This window comes from Heterodontus francisci, chromosome 18 (genome assembly GCF_036365525.1).
Source record: "Heterodontus francisci isolate sHetFra1 chromosome 18, sHetFra1.hap1, whole genome shotgun sequence".
Taxonomy (NCBI): Eukaryota; Metazoa; Chordata; class Chondrichthyes; order Heterodontiformes; family Heterodontidae; genus Heterodontus; species Heterodontus francisci.
In genome coordinates, this window is record NC_090388.1 from 3,623,644 (window position 1) to 3,646,843 (window position 23,200).

At 48.5% G+C, this 23,200-nt stretch overlaps 1 protein-coding gene across 1 annotated transcript in view; it reads left to right on the plus strand.

Annotated features, from left to right (window-relative positions):
- syt1a (synaptotagmin Ia) overlaps positions 1-23,200 on the plus strand; it is a 632,547-nt gene that overhangs the window by 513,405 nt on the left and 95,942 nt on the right. The window contains exon 3 of the mRNA XM_068050105.1: positions 15,482-15,684. Coding sequence (XP_067906206.1) covers positions 15,513-15,684 — 172 coding nt within the window. The 5' untranslated portion in view covers positions 15,482-15,512. The remainder of the gene's footprint in view (positions 1-15,481; positions 15,685-23,200) is intronic.

Sequence of the window (23,200 nt, forward strand, 5' to 3'; positions counted from 1 at the left end):
GGTTACCGGGAGTGGGGGCGATTGGGAGTAGAGGTAATCGGGAGTGGGGTGATCGGGAGTGGGGGTGATTGGGAGTGGGAGTGATCGGGAGTGGGGTTGATCGGGAGTAGAGGTTATCGGGAGTGGGGGTGATCAGGAGTAGAGGTTATCAGGAGTGGGGGTGATCGGGAGTGGGGGTGATCGGAAGTGGGGGTGATCGGGATGGGGGTGTTCGGGAATGGGGGTGATCAGGAATGGGGGTGATCGGGAGTAGGGGTAATCGGGAGTGGGGGTGATCGGGAGTGGGGGTGATCGGGAGTAGAGGTTATCGGGAGTGGGGGCGATTGGGAGTCGAGGTAATCGGGAGTGGGGTGATCGGGAGTGGGGGTGATTGGGAGTGGGAGTGATCGGGAGTGGGGTTGATCGGGAGTAGAGGTTATCGGGAGTGGGGGCGATTGGGAGTGGGGGTGATCGGGAGTAGAGGTTATCGGGAGTGGGGGCGATTGGGAGTGGGGGTGATCGGGAGTAGAGGTTATCGGGAGTGGGGGCGATTGGGAGCGGGGGTGATTGGGAGTAGAGGTTATCGGGAGTGGGGGTGATCGGGAGTGGGGGTGATCGGGAGTGGGGTGATTGGGAGTGGGGGTGATCGGGAGTGGGGGTGATTAGAAATGGGGGTGATCAGGAGTGGGGTGATCGGGAGTGGGGGTGATCGGGCAGGGGGGTGATCGGGAATGGTGGTGATCAGGAGTGGGGGAGATCGGGAGTGGGGGTAATCGGGAATGGGGGTGATTGGGAGTGGGAGTGATCGGGAGTGGGGGTGATCAGGAGTAGAGGTTATCGGGAGTGGGGGTAATCGGGAGTGGGGGTGATCGGGAGTGGGGGTGATCGGGATGGGGGTGTTCGGGAATGGGGGTGATCAGGAATGGGGGTGATCGGGAGTAGGGGTAATCGGGAGTGGGGGTGATCGGGAGTGGGGGTGCTCGCGAGTGGGGTGATCGGGAGTGGGGGTAATCGGGAGTGGAGGTTATCGGGAGTGGGGGCGATTGGGAGTAGAGGTAATCGGGAGTGGGGTGATCGGGAGTGGGGGTGATTGGGAGTGGGAGTGATCGGGAGTGGGGTTGATCGGGAGTAGAGGTTATCGGGAGTGGGGGTGATCGGGAGTAGAGGTTATCGGGAGTGGGGGCGATTGGGAGTGGGGGCGATCGGGAGTGGGGGTGATCGGGAATGGGGGTGATCGGGAATGGGGGTGATCGGGAGTGGGGGTAATCGGGAATGGGGGTGATCGTGAGTGCGGGTGATCGGGAGTGGGGGTGATCAGGAGTAGAGGTTATCAGGAGTGGGGGTGATCGGGAGTGGGGGTGATCGGAAGTGGGGGTGATCGGGATGGGGGTGTTCGGGAATGGGGGTGATCAGGAATGGGGGTGATCGGGAGTAGGGGTAATCGGGAGTGGGGGTGATCGGGAGTGGGGGTGATCGGGAGTAGAGGTTATCGGGAGTGGGGGCGATTGGGAGTCGAGGTAATCGGGAGTGGGGTGATCGGGAGTGGGGGTGATTGGGAGTGGGAGTGATCGGGAGTGGGGTTGATCGGGAGTAGAGGTTATCGGGAGTGGGGGCGATTGGGAGTGGGGGTGATCGGGAGTAGAGGTTATCGGGAGTGGGGGCGATTGGGAGTGGGGGCGATCGGGAGTAGAGGTTATCGGGAGTGGGGGCGATTGGGAGCGGGGGTGATTGGGAGTAGAGGTTATCGGGAGTGGGGGTGATCGGGAGTGGGGGTGATCGGGAGTGGGGTGATTGGGAGTGGGGGTGATCGGGAGTGGGGGTGATCGGGAGTGGGGGTGATCGGGAGTGGGGGTGATCGGGAGTGGGGTGATCGGGAGTGGGGGTGATCGGGAGTGGGGGTAATCGGGAATGGGGGTGATTGGGAGTAGGGGTGATCGGGAGTGGGGGTGATCAGGAGTAGAGGTTATCGGGAGTGGGGGTAATCGGGAGTGGGGGTGATCGGGAGTGGGGGTGATCGGGATGGGGGTGTTCGGGAATGGGGGTGATCAGGAATGGGGGTGATCGGGAGTAGGGGTAATCGGGAGTGGGGGTGATCGGGAGTGGGGGTGCTCGCGAGTGGGGTGATCGGGAGTGGGGGTAATCGGGAGTGGAGGTTATCGGGAGTGGGGGCGATTGGGAGTAGAGGTAATCGGGAGTGGGGTGATCGGGAGTGGGGGTGATTGGGAGTGGGAGTGATCGGGAGTGGGGTTGATCGGGAGTAGAGGTTATCGGGAGTGGGGGTGATCGGGAGTAGAGGTTATCGGGAGTGGGGGCGATTGGGAGTGGGGGTGATCGGGAGTGGGAGTGATCGGGAGTGGGGTTGATCGGGAGTAGAGGTTATCGGGAGTGGGGGCGATTGGGAGTGGGGGTGATCGGGAGTAGAGGTTATCGGGAGTGGGGGCGATTGGGAGTGGGGGTGATCGGGAGTAGAGGTTATCGGGAGTGGGGGCGATTGGGAGCGGGGGTGATCAGGAGTAGAGGTTATCGGGAGTGGGGGCGATTGGGAATGGGGGTGATTGGGAGTGGGAGTGATCGGGAGTGGGGTTGATCGGGAGTAGAGGTTATCGGGAGTGGGGGCGATTGGGAGTGGGGGTGATCGGGAGTAGAGGTTATCGGGAGTGGGGGCGATTGGGAGTGGGGGTGATCGGGAGTAGAGGTTATCGGGAGTGGGGGCGATTGGGAGCGGGGGTGATTGGGAGTAGAGGTTATCGGGAGTGGGGGTGATCGGGAGTGGGGGTGATCGGGAGTGGGGTGATTGGGAGTGGGGGTGATCGGGAGTGGGGGTGATTAGAAATGGGGGTGATCAGGAGTGGGGTGATCGGGAGTGGGGGTGATCGGGCAGGGGGGTGATCGGGAATGGTGGTGATCAGGAGTGGGGGAGATCGGGAGTGGGGGTAATCGGGAATGGGGGTGATTGGGAGTGGGGGTGATCGGGAGTGGGGGTGATCAGGAGTAGAGGTTATCGGGAGTGGGGGTAATCTGGAGTGGGGGTGATCGGGAGTGGGGGTGATCGGGATGGGGGTGTTCGGGAATGGGGGTGATCAGGAATGGGGGTGATCGGGAGTAGGGGTAATCGGGAGTGGGGGTGATCGGGAGTGGGGGTGCTCGCGAGTGGGGTGATCGGGAGTGGGGGTAATCGGGAGTGGAGGTTATCGGGAGTGGGGGCGATTGGGAGTAGAGGTAATCGGGAGTGGGGTGATCGGGAGTGGGGGTGATTGGGAGTGGGAGTGATCGGGAGTGGGGTTGATCGGGAGTAGAGGTTATCGGGAGTGGGGGTGATCGGGAGTAGAGGTTATCGGGAGTGGGGGCGATTGGGAGTGGGGGCGATCGGGAGTGGGGGTGATCGGGATGGGGGTGTTCGGGAATGGGGGTGATCAGGAGTGGGGGTGATCGGGAGTGGGGGTAATCGGGAATGGGGGTGATTGGGAGTGGGGGTGATCGGGAGTGGGGGTGATCAGGAGTAGAGGTTATCGGGAGTGGGGGTAATCTGGAGTGGGGGTGATCGGGAGTGAGGGTGATCGGGATGGGGGTGTTCGGGAATGGGGGTGATCAGGAATGGGGGTGATAGGGAGTAGGGGTAATCGGGAGTGGGGGTGATCGGGAGTGGGGGTGCTCGCGAGTGGGGTGATCGGGAGTGGGGGTAATCGGGAGTGGAGGTTATCGGGAGTGGGGGCGATTGGGAGTAGAGGTAATCGGGAGTGGGGTGATCGGGAGTGGGGGTGATTGGGAGTGGGAGTGATCGGGAGTGGGGGTGATCGGGAGTAGAGGTTATCGGGAGTGGGGGCGATTGGGAGTGGGGGCGATCGGGAGTGGGGGTGATCGGGATGGGGGTGTTCGGGAATGGGGGTGATCAGGAGTGGGGGTGATCGGGAGTGGGGGTAATCGGGAATGGGGGTGATCGTGAGTGCGGGTGATCGGGAGTGGGGGTGATCAGGAGTAGAGGTTATCAGGAGTGGGGGTGATCGGGAGTGGGGGTGATCGGAAGTCGGGGTGAATGGGATGGGGATGTTCGGGAATGGGGGTGATCAGGAATGGGGGTGATCGGGAGTAGGGGTAATCGGGAGTGGGGGTGATCGGGAGTGGGGGTGATCGGGAGTAGAGGTTATCAGGAGTGGGGGCGATTGGGAGTCGAGGTAATCGGGAGTGGGGTGATCGGGAGTGGGGGTGATTGGGAGTGGGAGTGATCGGGAGTGGGGTTGATCGGGAGTAGAGGTTATCGGGAGTGGGGGCGATTGGGAGTGGGGGTGATCGGGAGTAGAGGTTATCGGGAGTGGGGGCGATTGGGAGTAGAGGTTATCGGGAGTGGGGGTGATCGGGAGTGGGGGTGATCGGGAGTGGGGTGATTGGGAGTGGGGGTGATCGGGAGTGGGGGTGATCGGGAGTGGGGTGATCGGTAGTGGGGGTGATCGGGAGTGGGGGGTAATCGGGAATGGGGGTGATTGGGAGTGGGGGTGATCGGGAGTGGGGGTGATCAGGAGTAGAGGTTATCGGGAGTGGGGGTAATCGGGAGTGGGGGTGATCGGGAGTGGGGGTGATCGGGATGGGGGTGTTCGGGAATGGGGGTGATCAGGAATGGGGGTGATCGGGAGTAGGGGTAATCGGGAGTGGGGGTGATCGGGAGTGGGGGTGCTCGCGAGTGGGGTGATCGGGAGTGGGGGTAATCGGGGGTGGAGGTTATCGGGAGTGGGGGCGATTGGGAGTAGAGGTAATCGGGAGTGGGGTGATCGGGAGTGGGGGTGATTGGGAGTGGGAGTGATCGGGAGTGGGGTTGATCGGGAGTAGAGGTTATCGGGAGTGGGGGTGATCGGGAGTGGAGGTTATCGGGAGTGGGGGCGATTGGGAGTGGGGGTGATCGGGAGTAGAGGTTATCGGGAGTGGGGGCGATTGGGAGCGGGGGTGATCAGGAGTAGAGGTTATCGGGAGTGGGGGCGATTGGGAATGGGGGTGATCGGGAGGAGAGGTTATTGGGAGTGGGGGTGATCGGTAGTTGGGGTGGTTAGGAGTGGGTGGGGCTTGGATTTTAGGATGCGATCAAGTGTTGGAACAAGCCTCGACTCTGTAGTGGACTCACGAGTAGCAGTGCTGCTCCTCCTGGCTCCACATTCAGTTAATTACTTTTTACAAAACCGACCTTTTTGGTGATGGCCTGCACTGTCCCTTTAAGGATGGCGGTTTGGTTTTCCTGAACGTGGTCAGCCCAGTCAGGAAGAGTTCCTGAAACCAGTGTCACTGCTCTTACCTGTGTAAGGAGAGTAGCTAATACCTGTTTTCGGGGCGAGGACCCAGCCATCTATATTAGATCAGGACCTTTGTGTGTGTGGGTAACAGAGAGTTTGGCAGAGTGTTGATGTGTTGTGTGTTGATAAGGTAAGCTTTTTATTTAAGAAGTTCTGTCCGTTGGATTGCTAACCTAACAAGTTTTGACTTTTTTTTTGGTTTTTCAGTAGATTTGTTGGGAATTTAGAATAGTGGGAATGGAAGTTAAGGCAGTTGTATGTTCCTCCTGCAGAATGTGGGAGGTAAGGGTCGACAAGAGTGTCCCTGCTGACTGCATCTGCGGGAAGTGCACCCAACTCCAGCTCCTCGAGAACCGCGTTAGGGAACTGGAGCTGGAGCTGGATGAACTTCGGATCATTCGGGAGGCGGAAGGGGTTATTGAGAGGAGTTATGGGGAGGTAGTCACACCTCAGGTAAAAGAAGTAGGTAGATGGGTTACCGTCAGGGGAAGGAGAGGGAACCAGCAGGCAGTGCAAGGATCCCCTGTGGCCGTTTCCCTCAACAACAGGTATACCGTTTTGGATACTGTTGTGGGGGGTGACTTACCAGGGGTAAGCAATGGGGTACAGGTATCTGGCACAGAGTCTGTCCCTGTTGCTCAGAAGGGAAGGGGGAAGAGGAGCAGAGCATTAGTCATTGGGGACTCCATAGTTAGGGGAACAGATAGGAGGTTCTGTGGGAACGAGAGAGACTCACGGTTGGTATGTTGCCTCCCAGGTGCCAGGGTTCGTGATGTCTCGGATCGTGTTTTTGGGATCCTTAAGTGGGAGGGGGAGCAGCCCCAAGTCGTGGTCCACATAGGCACCAACGACATAGGTAGGAAGAGAGATGGGGATTTAAGACAGAAATTCAGGGAGCTAGGGTGGAAGCTTAGAGCGAGAACAAACAGAGTTGTTATCTCTGGGTTGTTGCCCGTGCCACGTGATAGCGAAGCGAGGAATAGGGAGAGAGAGGAGTTGAACACGTGGCTGCAGGGATGGTGTAGGAGGGAGGGTTTTGGTTTCCTGGATAATTGGGGCTCTTTCTGGGGTAGGTGGGACCTCTACAAACAGGATGGTCTTCATCTGAACCAGAGGGGTACCAATATCCTGGGGGGGAGATTTGCTAGTGCTCTTCGGGGGGGTTTAAACTAATTCAGCAGGGGGATGGGAACCTAAATTGTAGTTCCAGTGTACAGGATGTTGAGAGTAGTGAGGTCAGGGATATGGTTACAAGGACGCAAGAGGGCACTGGCAAGCAAGAACCTGGTTTAAATGGTGTCTACTTCAAAGCCAGGAGCATCCGGCATAAGGTGGGTGAGCTTGCAGCATGGGTTGGTACCTGGGATCTCGATGTAGTGGCCATTTCGGAGACATGGGTAGAGCAGGGGCAGGAAAGGATGTTGCAGGTTCCGGGATTTAGATGTTTCAGTAAGAACAGAGAAGATGGTAAAAGAGCGGGGGGTGTGGCATTGTTAATCAAGGAGAGTAATACAGCGACAGAAAGGACGTTTGAGGACTCGTCTACTGAGGTAGTATGGGCCGAGGTTAGAAACAGGAGAGGTGAGGTTACCCTGTTGGGAGTCTTTTATAGACCTCCAAATAGTTCCAAAGATGTAGAGGAAAGGATAGCAAAGATGATTCTCGACAGGGTCGAGAGTAACAGGGTAGTTGTTATGGGGGACTTTAACTTTCCAAATATCGACTGGAAATACTATAGTTCGAGTACTTTAGATGGGTCAGTTTTTGTCCAGTGTGTGCAGGAGGGTTTTCTGACACAGTATGTAGACAGGCCAACCAGGGGCGATGCCACATTGGATTTGATACTGGGAAATGAACCCGGCCAGGTGTTAGATTTAGATGTAGGTGAGCACTTTGGTGACAGTGATCACAATTCGGTTAGGTTTACCTTAGCGATGGGCAGGGACAGGTATATACCGCAGGGCAAAAATTATAGCTGGGGAAAAGGAAATTATGATGCGATTAGGCAAGATTTAGGATGCGTAGGATGGGGAAGGAAACTGCAGGGGATGGGAACAATCGAAATGTGGAGCTTATTCAAGGAGCAGCTACTGCGTGTCCTTGATAAGTATGTACCTGTGAGGCAGGGAGGAAGTTGTCGAGCGAGGGAGCCGTGGTTTACTAAAGAAGTTGAAGCGCTTGTCAAGAGGAAGAAGAAGGCTTATGTTAGGATGAGACGTGAAGGCTCAGTTAGGGCGCTTGAGAGCTACAGGCTAGCCAGGAAGGATCTAAAGGGAGAGCTAAGAAGAGCAAGGAGAGGACACGAGAAGTCATTGGCGGATAGGATCAGGGAAAACCCTAAGGCTTTCTATAGGTATATCAGGAATAAAAGAATGACTAGAGTTAGATTAGGGCCAATCAAGGATAGTAGTGGGAAGTTGTGTGTGGAATCAGAGGAGATAGGGGAAGTGTTAAATGAATATTTTGCGTCAGTATTTACAGTAGAGAAAGAAAATGTTGAGGAGAATACTGAGATTCAGGCTATTAGTCTAGATGGGATTGAGGTTCACAAGGAGGAGGTGTTATCAATTTTGGAAAGTGTGAAAATAGATAAGTCCCCTGGGCCAGATGGGATTTACCCTAGGATTCTCTGGGAAGCTAGGGAGGAGATTGCAGAGCCTTTGTCCTTGATCTTTATGTCGTCATTGTCGACAGGAATAGTGCCGGAAGACTGGAGGATAGCAAATGTTGTCCCCTTGTTCAAGAAGGGGAGTAGAGACAGCCCTGGTAATTATAGACCTGTGAGCCTTACTTCGGTTGTGGGTAAAATGTTGGAAAAGGTTATAAGAGACAGGATTTATAATCATCTTGAAAAGAATAAGTTCATTCGAGATAGTCAGCACGGTTTTGTGAAGGGAAGGTCGTGCCTCACAAACCTTATTGAGTTTTTCGAGAAGGTGACCAAACAGGTGGATGAGGGTAAAGCAGTGGATGTGGTGTATATGGATTTCAGTAAGGCGTTTGATAAGGTTCCCCACGGTAGGCTATTGCAGAAAATACGGAAGTATGGGGTTGAAGGTGATTTAGAGCTTTGGATCAGAAATTGGCTAGCTGAAAGAAGACAGAGGGTGGTGGTTGATGGCAAATGTTCATCCTGGAGTTTAGTTACTAGTGGTGTACCGCAAGGATCTGTTTTGGGGCCACTGCTGTTTGTCATTTTTATAAATGACCTGGAAGAGGGTGTAGAAGGGTGGGTTAGTAAATTTGCAGATGACACTAAGGTCGGTGGAGTTGTGGATAGTGCCGAAGGATGTTGTAGGGTACAGAGGGACATAGATCGGCTGCAGAGCTGGGCTGAGAGATGGCAAATGGAGTTTAATGCGGAAAAGTGCGAGGTGATTCACTTTGGAAGGAGTAACAGGAATGCAGAGTACTGGGCTAATGGGAAGATTCTTGGTAGTGTAGATGAACAGAGAGATCTTGGTGTCCAGGTGCATAAATCCCTGAAGGTTGCTACCCAGGTTAATAGGGCTGTTAAGAAGGCATATGGTGTGTTAGCTTTTATTAGTAGGGGGATCGAGTTTCGGAGCCACGAGGTCATGCTGCAGCTGTACAAAACTCTGGTGAGACCGCACCTGGAGTATTGCGTGCAGTTCTGGTCACCGCATTATAGGAAGGATGTGGAAGCTATGGAAAGGGTGCAGAGGAGATTTACTAGGATGTTGCCTGGTATGGAGGGAAGGTCTTACGAGGAAAGGCTGAGGGACTTGAGGTTGTTTTCGTTGGAGAGAAGGAGGAGGAGAGGTGACTTAATAGAGACAGATAAGATAATCAGAGGGTTAGATAGGGTGGATAGTGAGCGTCTTTTTCCTCGGATGGTGATGGCAAACACGAGGGGACGTAGCTTCAAGTTGAGGGGTGATAGATATAGGACAGATGTTAGAGGTAGTTTCTTTACTCAGAGAGTAGTAGGGGCGTGGAATGCCCTGCCTGCAACAGTAGTAGATTCGCCAACTTTAAGGGCATTTAAGTGGTCATTGGAAAGACATATGGATGAAAATGGAATAGTGTAGGTTGGATGGTTTCACAGGTCGGCGCAACATCGAGGGCCGAAGGGCCTGTACTGCGCTGTAATGTTCTAAAAAAAAAAGAACATGAGGTTACAGCACATTGAACCAATCATATCCAACAGTTAGATTATTGCAATAAAGTAAGAGCTGAAGAGGAATTCAATACCATTTGCGTCAAGACTTAAATTCAATTGCATTTCTCTGAAGGTTAACATCTGATTAACTAATGGACATCTTCAGTCGGGTTGGGTTGAACTCAACTTGAGATACCTTAATTCTACCATTAGTCATCCTCGAATCAATCGCAAGTAATGCAGACAAGGCAAAAACTGTTTAGGACTCAAATGAAAAGGAACAGAAAAAGGGGAAAAATACGCTATTGAAAAAACAAATGGGCAAAGTTAATAAAAACAGAAAGTGCTGGAAATACTCAGCAGGTCTGGCAGCATCTGTGGAGAGAGAAACAGAGTTAACGTTTCAGGTCTGTGACCCTTCATCAGAACATCAACCTGAAATGTTAACTCTGTTCCTCTCTCCACAAATGCTGCCAGACCTGCTGAGTATTTCCGGCACTTTCTGCTTTTGTTTCAAATTTCCAGCATCCTCAGTATCTTGCTTTTATTTTAATGGCCAAAGTTACTTGACTTTTAATCCAGAGTCCTAGATTAATAATCCAGAGATGGTGCATTCAAATCCTACCACAACAGTTTGAGAATTTGAATTCAGTTTAATAAATCTGGAAAAAATTGTAATGAATTCTTTATGTTGTCTGATGCAACATAAATGAGATGTGTGGAGTCAAGTTATGCTGAAGATCTCAAACAGGTTTATTACAGCTAAAATATTATATACAGTACAGAGCAAATTATTTACAGAACCTTCCTCTCGGTGTTACAGTGGCAGAGTGACCCTGGCTTCAAGTCACATGACTACATCCTAGTACTTAGCTCATTAGCATACTAAGATCTTAAAGGGACATCACTCTTAAAGGCAATCATACAACATCCGCTTTCTTTCCAAAGACAAGTCTCGTATGCTAAAAGTAAAAGCACATAAAATTAGATGACATCAAAATTAGCTACATGGAATATAGATTGTAAAATTTACAGGTACGAGGATAGGGTATAGAAGCTTAACAGTCCATATATTGTTTCAGTGGTGTGTCGGAGAATTTGCGTCTAAGCTGTCGCTGTTTTTTCTGAAGTTTCTCCCTCTCTGCATTCAGTTTCTGTTGCTTTGCCTTCATTCTGCTAACATTGTTGCTTTCCTCACAATGACCATTTTGAGGCCTTGTCATTCTTGGTAAGTTCCAGCACCACATCTTGAAGAGCCAACAGACAATGCTTCAACTCATTGCTCCTCTCCCTCTTCAGGACATCACGCATCCTTTGTCTCTCCTCATTCTTCGCATCTGAAAGCCTGGGGCTCAAGGTCGAGGACTTATTGGGGGAGGAGGACTTGGCCTCATGAAGGTACCTGTCCGTTCTTGCTCATTGTGGTGCTGGCGTTCTCTAGAGAGCAGAAGTGAAGGCGCGACATAGTTGTGCTGTTGCTGGATTTCCAGAGTGCACCGTTTAATGCTGGCCATAGTCTACGAGCAGGTTCTGGTACCTGGATATTTCTCCTTTGCAATATTCCCCACTGCTAGCTTTCGCTTCTCAGTAGTGACAACATCAATCTCTTCTTCTGAATCGCTGGAGCACGAGGAAACACTGCCTGTTGACAAAGAACTTTCACCATCTGAGTTTGAATCTTCATTCTCTTGGTGTGGCATCTCTCTGAATAGGGGCTGATACTCTCCAAACCAGAACCACTGAGATCCTGGAGGAACTGTGAGTCAGTGCGGGTCCCCTTGGTCTCTTCTGCTGTAATTGGTACCTTGGTGACCCCGTGGATAGTTTTGATGTTGAGGTCCTGACACGCTGGTAGTCCTGTCACTGCTGGTCCACTCATGTCTACCAGGCAAAATATTTGTGGTTTCCATGCAGACTTGCCATAGCTGCATTGCATTGTTAGTGTGACACTACACGGGATGGATGACCCGTTGTATGCAGATAACTTTCCAGTTGTCTGTTTTAGTCATTGATTTCCAACAACTCCGGTACATATCTTTCAGCATTCAGACTGGTAGGATATTTGCACTAGCGCTGGTGTCAATCTTAACCCTGAGTGTGTGTTTGCCAGCTTTCTTTGTGCATATGATGTTAATCGTGGTGAAAGCTTCCAGTTGTTTGACCAACAACGTGATGTGTCAGATTCACAATGTGGAACGCCTGCTCATCTTCTGGCTGAGAATTACTTCTGTCTGAGTCTTGTCTCAGGTCTGTTTCACTGTGAACTTTGTGTATCGGCTTGCATTTATGCAGATCTCTGGCACACTCCTTGCTGCTGTTGGCCTATTGCTGCACCTGTCATCAGTTTGTTTATGCCCTACCGTGACTTCTGGCTGCATCTTTGGAGCCAGATTTCTTGCATATATGGGCCCAGTGTCCTTTTGCACCACACGCTTTGCCCAGATCGTGAATTGCAGGACAACTTTGCAGTGAGTGGGACCAAACCACACGTACCACTTAGCTTGCTCGCTCTTTTCGATCTGGTTATTGTGCCGATACTGTTGGCTGCATTTCGTGCTTGCAGGTACTGTTGTCCAGCTACAATGGCTTCATATTTTCTGCCATCTTCTAGCAGTGCATCGATGCTGTGACCTTTCTTTTCCCCCAACAGGTCTTTCTGAAATGCTTCAATGGGTGTTGATACAATCACCAGCTCCATTATTCGGTCTGACAGTTCAGTTTCTGGAAAATCACATTCATTGCCCTTACTACAGCATCTACTGATGAACTGATCTAGTGATTCCTGTCACTGTTGCCTGTAGGACTTCAACTCCAGGCAGTGAATTCTAAAATTCACTCTTAATCAGAGTTGATCTTCCAGCAGTTTCTATATCTTTGCGGGATCTTTCTGATCCTTGTCAGATACGTCTGGGGTATTGATTCTGTGTAATCCCTCATTTCGAACTGCTATCAGTATTTTTACAGCTTGTTTTTCTGGTTCTGCAATCACTTGGTCTGTGAAGCATAACTGCATTCTTTGTTTAAAAAGTTGGAACTTGAATAGGATATCCATAGCCTTCCAGTTCATGCTGGGAAATTTGGTATCCATCTTCCTGCTGTTCTTTTGCGTAAAACTTGCTTTAAGACTTGTTCCAAGACTCTGTATTGATTCCCCTTTAAGAAACTCTGTTATTTAAACTACCTGCTTGGATTGAAAGGAGCAGGTGTTTGATATTGCTCTGTGCTTATCTTGCTTGCAGCACTTAAGCCTGTCTGTTTACACAGCTGTTCAATAGGTAGTTCAATTGCTTTTTTTACTAGAGTTTGTTTATGTTCTTCACACTCAAGTCATTTAATGGTATTTTTCTAGCTGTGGCTGCGTGATTGGGAGCTCTTCTTCACACTTGAGTGATTTAATTAGTTTTTTAAACTTTGGCTTCATGGCTGAGATTGCAGTGATTGGGGCTTTCCTGCGCATTTGCATTCGGACGGCTCCTGTAATGTCGCCGCCCTCGCTCAGCCTGGGAGAGGAGTCGGGTCTTCCCTTTTTTTTACGGAGTCTTTAGAAAAAAATCAATCTTTTAAGCACTTCAAAGCTTGTATTTTTTTAAATCAGTATCCCTCGACCATTGGCACAATGACTCACCTGATTTAGTGCAGCCTGTCATTCTGCGCTCTATTTTCTATAGCTGGAGGTTTCTACTGTTTGGGCCAGTATTTCTGTGGAACTTTCTCTCTTTGGCTGTAGGAAGGCTTATTTTCAAAGCTGTTTTACCTGTGGTCTTCAAACTTAAACTTTGTGTTCTCACCACACCACCATATAATGAGTTCTTTATGCTGTCCGATGCAACATAAATGAGATGCGTGGAGTCCAGTTATGTTGAAGATCTCAAACAGGTTTATTACAGCTAAACTATTACATACTGTACAGAGCAAACTATTTACTGAACCTTCCTCTTGCACAGATGATGACTTTGCAGAGTCGTTCACACATGTCTGCCAAACATGATCTCTGCTGGTGACAGTAAGCCCATATTCATAGGTGTAGCTCTGAGGTGGAGCATGGCAACATGAAAATCTTGTTTCATTGTCCTACACTTCAGGATAAGCGATTTAACTGTGTGAACCATTTGCTCGGCAAGACCATTAGATCTAGGGTAATGTGGTGAGGACGTCACGTGATTTAAAGCCCAATTAACGCACATATCCCTGAAAGGTTTGCCCATATTATGTTGCCCATTGTCAGAAATGATTTCTTCAGGTGTACCGAATAGACTGAATATGGCACTCAATGTGTCTACAATGACTGCACTTGAAGTGTCTTTTACCTGTCTGACAACTGGAAATTTGGAGAAATAATCGGTGACTAAGATAAAATCATCTCTATTAACAGAAAATAAATCAGTGGTGATTTTGGACCAAGGGACTGATGGAATCTCATGAGGGTGTAGAGGTTCTTTGTGTTGTTGTGGCTGGTGGCTCTGGCATGCCTCACACATCCTCACTAACCTTTCGATGTCACTGTTGATCCCTGGCCAGCAAACAGTGTCTCATGCCAGTCATCTTGTTCGCTCTATGCCCATATGGCCTTGGTGAAGTTGTGACAAGATGTCCTGTCGGAGAGCTTTGGGCACAATCACTTGTTTTCCCTTGAAGGTGACCCCTCTTGAGATACCAAGTTCATCTCCATAAGGCCAAAAGCATCTGAGGCTTTCTGGCACCTCTTTTACCGTGTCAGGCCAACCTTCTATGATGACACTTCACAGTGCCTTCAGTTGTGGCTCATTGACTGTTTCTGATTGTAGTTGGTCCCATTTGTGCTGATCAAAATGCAACAAATCGATTTTGAGCACATTTTCCATCTCGATGTCCATGCTGTCTACTTGTAGATTCAGTGGAACATCTTCATTCTTGCTCGGGTTTGGCAATCTGCTCAGCGTATTAGGGCCGAAGGGCCTGTACTGCACTGTAATGTTCTAAAATAAATTCTAAAGTATCCGAGGTGACCATTTTGGTACCCGGTTAAACCGCTGGTGCCAGTGAGAATGATTATGAAGCTGTCGGATTGTCGTACAAACCCCACCTGGTGCACTAATGTCCTTGATGGAAGGAAAGCTGCTGTCCTTACCCAGTCTGGGTCGATATGTGACTCCACCACACCAATGTGGTTGACTTGTAACTACCTCCCGTTACCCAGCAAGTCACTCAGTGACATCAAACTGCTATTCGGGGCAACTAGGGGATGGGCAATAAATGCTGGCCTTGTCAGTGACATCCACATCTCTGAGAATCAATATAAAATTAAGAAGAATGCACATTGCACTGAGCTTCCGGAGGAGTCATTGGGATCCAGGAAGGCAGGATAATAGTAAGGATGTCTTGCTATAATTATACAGGGCTTTGGTGAGAGAACATCTGGAGTAATGTGTACAGTTTTGGTCTCCCTCCCAGAGGGAGTGCAACAAAGATTCACTTGACTGGTTCCTGGGCTGAGGGGATTGTCCTATGAGGAGGGATTGAGTAGACTAGGCCTATATTCTGTGGAGTTTAAAAGAATGAGAGGTGATCTCATTGAAACATATAAAATTCTTAAAGGGTTTGACAGGGTAAATGCTGGGAGGATGTTTCCCCCTGGCTGGAGACTGTAGAATTAGGGGTTGTCGATTCACAATAAGTGGTTGGCCATTTAGGACTGAGATGAGGAGAAATTTCCTCATTCAGACTGTTGTGAATTGTCAGAATTTGTCTGATAATGCTCTTGTTAAAAGCCTTGGGACGTTTTTGCTGCAAAGGCACTATATAAATGCAAATTGTTACCATACAGGAATAAGTTATACGAACAGAATGATCAAAAATCCGAGGGTTTCGGGTTAACAGTGACAGATAAGCCTCTCTTTTAGAGACAAGTGAACCATTTTAACCTGCTGGACTCCATTATGCCGGATTATCAATATTATATGAACCAACATGAATTAATGTGTGAGTGATGCATTATTTACTCAGCTAAGCAAAAGAAAAAGGTAGGAACACGATATGCATGTTCCAAACCTCTGGCACAGCTTGTTCCCGCCTGAGCTCTTAAGTTCTAACAACGTCTTCATTTTTTTTTTGTCTTCCCCGCCAGTGTCTTGCCCAGGCCCAGGTCCTGGCTCAGGATGAAGCTGACCGAAGGTCGACACGAAGCATTGGCAGCGCCACCTGTCACGCTTGCGACCCCAGCTCCAGTGGGCAATGCCACAGATGCAGTAGCCAGTCAGGGTGGAGGAAAGGAAGATGGGTTTTCTAAGGTGAAGGAAAAGTTCATGAATGAGCTCAACAAAATTCCACGTGAGTAAAGATGGAGTCTGATTTTATAATCACTCCGTTGCTGACTTTCTGTGCACATGAATTCTCTGGAAACCTTTCATCTTGATATTCAAAACATTTTATCTTCTACTTTCAAAGATTTCTTTATTCAGCGATTGAATTTTGCACTGAAAGACAAGGAGAGTTTTTTAAATTTTACACAGTGAGTTGTTGTGATCTGGAACGCGCTGCCTGAAAGGGCGGTGGAAGCAGATTCAATAGTAACTTTCAAAAGGGAATTGGATAAATACTTAAAAAGGAAACATTTGCAGTGCGATGGGGAAAGAGCAGGGAAGTGGGACTAATTGAATAGCTCTTTCAAAGAGCCAGCACAGGCACGATGGGCTGAATGGCCTCCTTCTGTGTGGTAAAATTCTATAATTTGCTAACTGCCTTCACATAGTAAATAGTGAGATTGCGTGATTACTGCCTGATGGAAATACTGTGACTGAGGATAACACATTTTAATCAGTGTGACACAACTACCCAATTACAAAGTGATAAGTGTAAAAACAGAGGAATGAGAGTCAGCCATTCAGCCCATCCAGCCCACTCTGCCATTTTGTTGGCCACAACCTCGCCATATCTTTTGACTCTCAATTGAAAACTTAAAGACTGAGATTGATAGATTTTTGCTGGGTAAGGCTATTAAAGGATAGGGAACCAATGGCATGTAGGTGGAGTTGAGCGGCAGATCAGCCACTCTAGAGGGTCTGAATGGCCTCCTCAAGTTCCTTTGTTCTCTACTCCCAACTCCCTGCTCGTTCTCTGCATTCCTTAACACTCTCACTTCCCACATAAATGTCTGTCTTCCATATAAACAACTCAATTAATTTTTACAGCTATGTCCTTCTGGGACTGGTGGGGCTGATTTTGACGCTACCCAACCAATGGAAACCGGGCGGGTGGACAGTTAGAATCACAGAATCCTACAGCACAGAAGGAAGCCATTCGGCCCATCATGACAGCTCTTTGGAAGAACTGTTCAATTCGTCCTACTTTCCCCGCTCCCCCACATAGCCCTGCAAAGCTTTCCTTTCAAAAATATACCCAATTCCCTTAAGAAAGTTACTATTGAATCTGCTCCCACTGCCCTTTCAGGTAGCGCATTCCAGATCACAACAACTCTGTGCTCCTGATTCTGGTGCCAATTATCTTTAGTCCATGTCCTCTGGTTACCCCCAACCCTCCGTGTGATTCAATCACCCATTTCCCGCTGTTGTGTGTTCCTTGAACCTTTGTGTTACTATAGACTGGACAAAAAGACTGACCACTCCAGCTGCCATCAGTAATGCAATATTGTGGGTTCTTTATTGAATACTGACAGAGAAGCTACACATTGAGATGTTTAATGTACAAGTATTTCTTTAAAACTGCTAAACACTCAGAATGACATGGTGTGTTACATCATAGAGCTTACATGACTAACATGATCTCGGAGCCACACCCCTTAAAGGTGTACACACACAACACCCACCTGTTTTAAAGCAAGCCTAATCTTAGTTCTGCTTCCTGGTTTCGGCCAGGGACCAGATGGAGAACAGCTACAGCAACGCACGTGGAGCTGTCACTGTCTGGCCATTGGTCTCTACAGTTCAACATAACCCAACCAATGGTAGGGCCTAAGCCATCCCTTCAATTTTTTTCAACCCTCCCTTGCTACTATTTGCAACTCTGGAAGCCATGGGTGAGTACCAACATCTAATGCACAGCGTTACTAAGGTGCAAATGACTGGAGATTTCCCCGGAATTTGTGTATCCTACCAAACGCTACGCTGTATTTGCATGGGCATCTTGTGACCTCACCCCCGCCACTTTGGTCGTATCCCAGAAGTGCTGGAGGATAGCTGATATCAAAAAACCTCCCGGTAAATTCTGCTGGAGTTCAAACGTAGAGCCAGTAGGGCTGCAGCAAACATCCCCGCCACATAACCTAGGCCAACACTGAGGGAGTGCTGCAGTGTCAGAGGTGCTGTCTTTCAGATGAGACATTAAACCCTCTCAGATGGATGCAGTTTCAGTACCCCCGTATTTGGTGGACTCTTAAATGCTCTCAGGACAACTAGTCAGTGTTCCCACATCCAAAGAATGAAGTAAAAAAAAAACTACCTGCCTTATCGAACCATCTTTCATCAAAGCAAAAGTTCACATGATTGTAAAACAATCAAGATTAGTTCATGCACAAACACAACTCCATACTGTGTGTCCACGGCACATTCTGCGAGGATGCAGAAACAGAAGACCGAATGATGAGACATTAAACCAAAGCCCCATTCAGTGCATCAAGTGCACATCGGCACTCCTGGAGTTCTCCCAATATCCTTGAATTTTGCTCCTTCAATCCAACGCCATCCCAAAAATTAAGAAGAAAAAATGAATGTGCATTTATATAGCACCTTTCATGACCTAGGAACTTTCCAAAGCATTTTACAGCCAATGAAGTACTTTTTGAACGATAGTCTGTGTTGTATTGCAGAAATCTGGTCATTGCCGATTGTGGAATCTTGCTGTCCACCATGGGATTCCATAGTCATTGTGCTTTAAATTCATTGAACATTCCTGAGAGAGGTGATAAGGTGTTATATAACCACAAGACCTTTCTTTTATCTCCTCTACATACATTAAGGATCGGAGCAATTCTAATGCTGGGCAGGATTTTCCTGTAGGCTTCGGAGCAGGTTCAAGTGGGGGTCAGAAGCCCGGATTGCGTAATCTTCCCTGAATTGACCAATTAATAGCCAGAGGACGGGCTCGCCAACCAGTTACTGGTGGTGGGTAGGCTGGCGAAGCTGAGGGCCATTAGGAGGCTCTCCAGCTTGACAGCAGCAGCAACAGCATGCCATGGCAAGTAAGTGAGGGAGAGTGTGCCCCAAAATGGAGGTGACAGCGTTCCAATTTTCAAATTTAAAATAAAAAATGGCCTTTGCAGCCGGGCCACTGGGGGGTGAAGTGGGCGGAGGGGGTAACACCTCCACAGAGCAGTCTGCGGTTTCTGCTGAACTCAGGCAGGCAGGAGGGACATCTAAGCCTGTCTGCAGCCCTGCCCACCCCATGGTCTACCACCAGGAGGTCGCCTCCAGGCAGCTGTGTTCCCCACCACCCGAGGGACCTGGAGGCCGACTGGAAAATCCTAGTCGGTCTCTGACAATTGATCTGCAGTGGCCATTAACAGGCTTGTGGGAGCGGGAGTGGGTCACCCCACCCCCAACCCCCATCCCGCCTCCGGGAGAATAGCCTGGGGGCAGGATGGAACCTGGGAATTGGCACACAGGCTGGCATTTTGCCACTGTCCCATTGTCTTTTACACTGAGTTTCAGAAGGAACAAGTTCTATTTGTGGAAAGTTACAGAACACAGGCCATTCTTCATGTTAGATTGCACCGCAGGAACAGTCAAATGCTATCTGGGGATCAGGAAATAATCTGGATTGCACTTTGACCTGGAAGTGCATTGCATTTATTTGATGGCATTTAGTACAAACAGCCTTTTAGGATGAGGTCAAAGAGACCAGAATGTTCTGAAACTATCAGCAGTTTGTTAGTTTTACTTCACTTTTCCCCTTCACTATGGGAACTCAGGGGAACCTGCAAAGTGGAGCTCACTCATTTAATCACCTCATTTGCGGGTGCATTATAGGGCAGAGCAAATTGGTCCAGTTACTGAGGGCCTGGAGTTTGAATGCTCTGCCGGAGAGTCAGTACTTTGCCGTTTAGTCTCTGACAGCACAAAGGGTTTGAAAGATTTCTCCAGAGACTCACAAACAAGCTACACTGTTATCATCCGAACATTGATCTTTTGTTTTTAAGGTCGTGGCAATCTCAAGGAGCTGCCAATGGTCTGACAAGTCAGTTAAAATTACTTTTTAGAAAATCTGTTCACGCCTAGGTTTTTAAGTTGTCACTTGAGAGGTGGAGAGGGTTAGGGAGGGAATTCTGGAAATATAAAGCTGATATCAGAAAAATAAAACAAAGTAATCAGGAAACTGTCAGATTGTCATTAAAAAAAAACCTTATTCACTAATGCTTTTTAAGGATTGAAATCTGCCATCCTTCCCTGGTCTGGCCGATATGTAATGAGCTATAATTATGCCGAGAGACTAGAGAAGGGAGGGAGGAACAGGTAAATAGGAGGAGGCCATTCAGCCCCTCGAGCCTGTTCCACCATTCAATTGGATCATGTCTGGTCTGTATCCATTTACCTATCTTGATTCCATTGTCCATAATCCCCTCACCTAACAAAAATCTGTCAATCTCAGTTTTGAAATTGTCAATTGACCCCCAGCCTCGACAGTCTTATGAGGGAAGGATGAAATGAGAAGCATTTTTATGTTGTCTGAAGCAACATAAAATGAGATGTGTGGAATTCATTGTTGTTTGAAGATCTCAAAACAGGTTTATTAAACAGCTAACAACTATATACAGTATAGAGCTATCTATTTGCAGTTCTTGCCTCTTGATGTTACAGTTACAGAGAGACGGGCATGTAGTCACATGACTGCTTCCTGGTACTCAGCTCATTAGCATACTAAGATCATAAAGGTACATTACTCTTAAAGGCAATCACACAACAAAGGAGTTCCAAATTTCCACCACCATTTGTGTGAAGAAGTGTTTTCTGACATCACCACTGAACGGCCTGGCTCGAATTTGAAGGTTATGTCTCCTTATTCTGGACTCCCCCCACCAGAGGAAATAGTTTCTCTCTTTGTATCCATCAACTTATTTAATCATTATAAAAACCTCAGTGAGATCACCTCTTAATCTTCTATACTCAAGGGAATGTAAGCCTAATCTATGCAACCTGTCTTCATAATTTAACTCTTTCAGCCCTGGTATCATTCTGGTGAATCTGCACTTCCTCCAAGGCCATTCTCTCCTACCTGAGGTGTGGTGACCAGAACCGAATGTTGTTACTCCAGATGGGTCTGACCAGAGCTTCATATGACTGCAACGTAATTTCCACCCCTTTGTATTCCAGTCCCTGAGATAATGGCCAACATTCCAGTGGTTGTTTTAATTATTTTTTGTACCTGTCCAATGATTTCTGTACTTGGACCCCAAATCTCCCTGCTCCTCCACATTCCTAGCTTTTCCCACATTTCGAAAATACTCTATGAGAATTGCTGAAAATAGAGACATTTTGTTGAAGCTTTTCGTCTTGCACTCATCAGGACAATACACAAGAATGACCAATGTAAGGGAAAACAGCAACTTATAAGTTGAGGAAGGATGGGAGGAGGCTCGAGTGGAGCATGAACCCTGACATGGACTGGTTGAGCTAAATGGCCTGTTTCTGTGCTGTAGATTCTAAGTAATATCAACCCCAATAGTGATTCCAGCAGTGAGAAGATACCTTTCAAACTTTCAACGACTGAAAGCTATGGAGAAGCGATCAAAGCAGCTAAATTATGCATGGGAATAAAACAGTATCAAAAATCACACCAACATCAAGTGATTGGAAGCTAAAATTAAGCCCTTGTGAGTTGTCATTGGAGAGGATGATTTAATACTCAGTAGGTTAATATCACAGAATCACAGAATTGTTACAGCACAGAAGGAGGCCATTCAGCCCATCATGTCTGCGCTGGTTCCCTGAAAGAGCAATTTACCTAGTGCCACTCCCCCACTTTCCCCCCCTAGCCCTGCACATTCTTCCTTTTCAGATAACAATCCAATTCCTTCTTGAATGCCTCGCTGAACTTGCCTCCACCATACTTTCAGGCAGTGCATTCCAGATCCTAACCACTCGCTGTGTGAAAACGTTTTTCCTCATGTTGCCATTTCTTCTTTTGCTAATTACCTTAAATCTGTGCCCTCTTGTTCTCGATCCTTCCACCAATGGGAACAGTTTCTCCCCTATTTGTCCAGACCCCTCATAATGTTATGCAATATTTCAGTAGGAAAGGGAATAATGGAAAAAAAACAGTATAGCCATCATCAGCAATGGTGCTTAATCATTATTTTCTGTGCTGAACATGTATGGTGCTAGCAACAGGACAAATGAATAGTTCCATGGTGTTAATTAATAACGTCAGTCATGGCTCAGTTGGCAGCACTCTCTCCTCTGAGTCAGAAGGTTGTGAATTTGAGACCTGACTCCAGGGACCTGAGCACAAAATCCAAGTTGACACTCCCAGTGCAGTACTGAAGGAGAGCTGCATTGTTGGAGAGACCATCTTTCGGATGAGATGTTTGAAGAGGATGCCTTCTTCCCTCTTGGCGGAATATAAAAGATCCCATGCCACTATCTTGAAGAAGACCAGAGGGGTTCTTCACGGTGTCATAGCCAATATTTATCCTTCAACCAACATCACTAAAACATCACTCTGGTCGTTGTCATGGGACTAGTAACCCAGAGACCCAGGCTACTGCTCTGGGGACATGGGTTTGAATCCCACCACGGCAGATGGTGGAATTTGTATTCAATTCATCTGGGAATTACAAAGCTAGTCTAACGGTAACCATGAAACCATTGTCGATTGTTGTAAAAACCCATCTGGTTCACTAATGTTCTCTAGTGAAGGAAATCTGCTGCCCTTACCTGGTCTGGCCTACCTGTGACTCCAGACGTACTCTGAAATGGCCCAGTATGCCACTCAGTTCAAGGGCAATTAGGAATGGGCAATAAATGCTGGCCTAGCCAGCGACGTCCATATCCCACAAACGTGCTTGTGGGAGCTGGTTGTGTGCAGATTGGCTGCTGAATTTCCCTAGCGACTAACCTTCAGGAGTGCTTCATTGGCTGCAATGTGCTTTGGCACATCCTGAGGCTGTGAAAGGTGCTATATGGGAATGTTCTGACTGAAAGGGTGCTGGAAGCAGGTTCAATAGTAACTTCCAAAGGGAATTTGAATAAATACTTGATGGGGAAAATTTTCAGGGCTGTAGGGAAAGACCAGGGGAGTGGGACTAATTGGATAGCTCTTTCAAAGAGCTGGCAAAAGCATGATGGGCCAAATGGCCTCCTCCTGTGCCAAATGATTCTGTATTTATGCAAGTCTCTCATTCTTTCTTTAATTAACTGGAGAAAATCTATAATAATAATGTGCAGTTTTTGTCTGTCCGCACTTCTTTGATTGGTGGTGTGGGTTGATTTGGTGGGTGGGGTCTGGTGCACACAGAGGCACATGGAGGGCTGCAGTGCATAAGGCACGTGTAGCTGCCAATGTTTGGGGGCAGGGTGGTGGAGAAAAAGAACAACAGAAGGTGAGGGGAGCCCAACAATCAAGTTACCCTGGCTGGAGGGTTTGGGGGACGGGCAGCATGGGAGGGGCTGGTGGGGGGATGGTCTGGGGGAAACGACATGAGAGATATGGAATGGGGGATGGATATGGGATAGGAAAAAGGGGTGGGATGGGGATGATATGAGAGGAATAAAAGTAATATGATCTGCAATAAAGATACTACCTTCCTCTCAAATGTTTTGTGGGTCTCTGCTAGTTTTGAATAAATCTCCTTTGATGCACTGCATGCTGCGAGTAAAACAAGAGTGTAAATTTT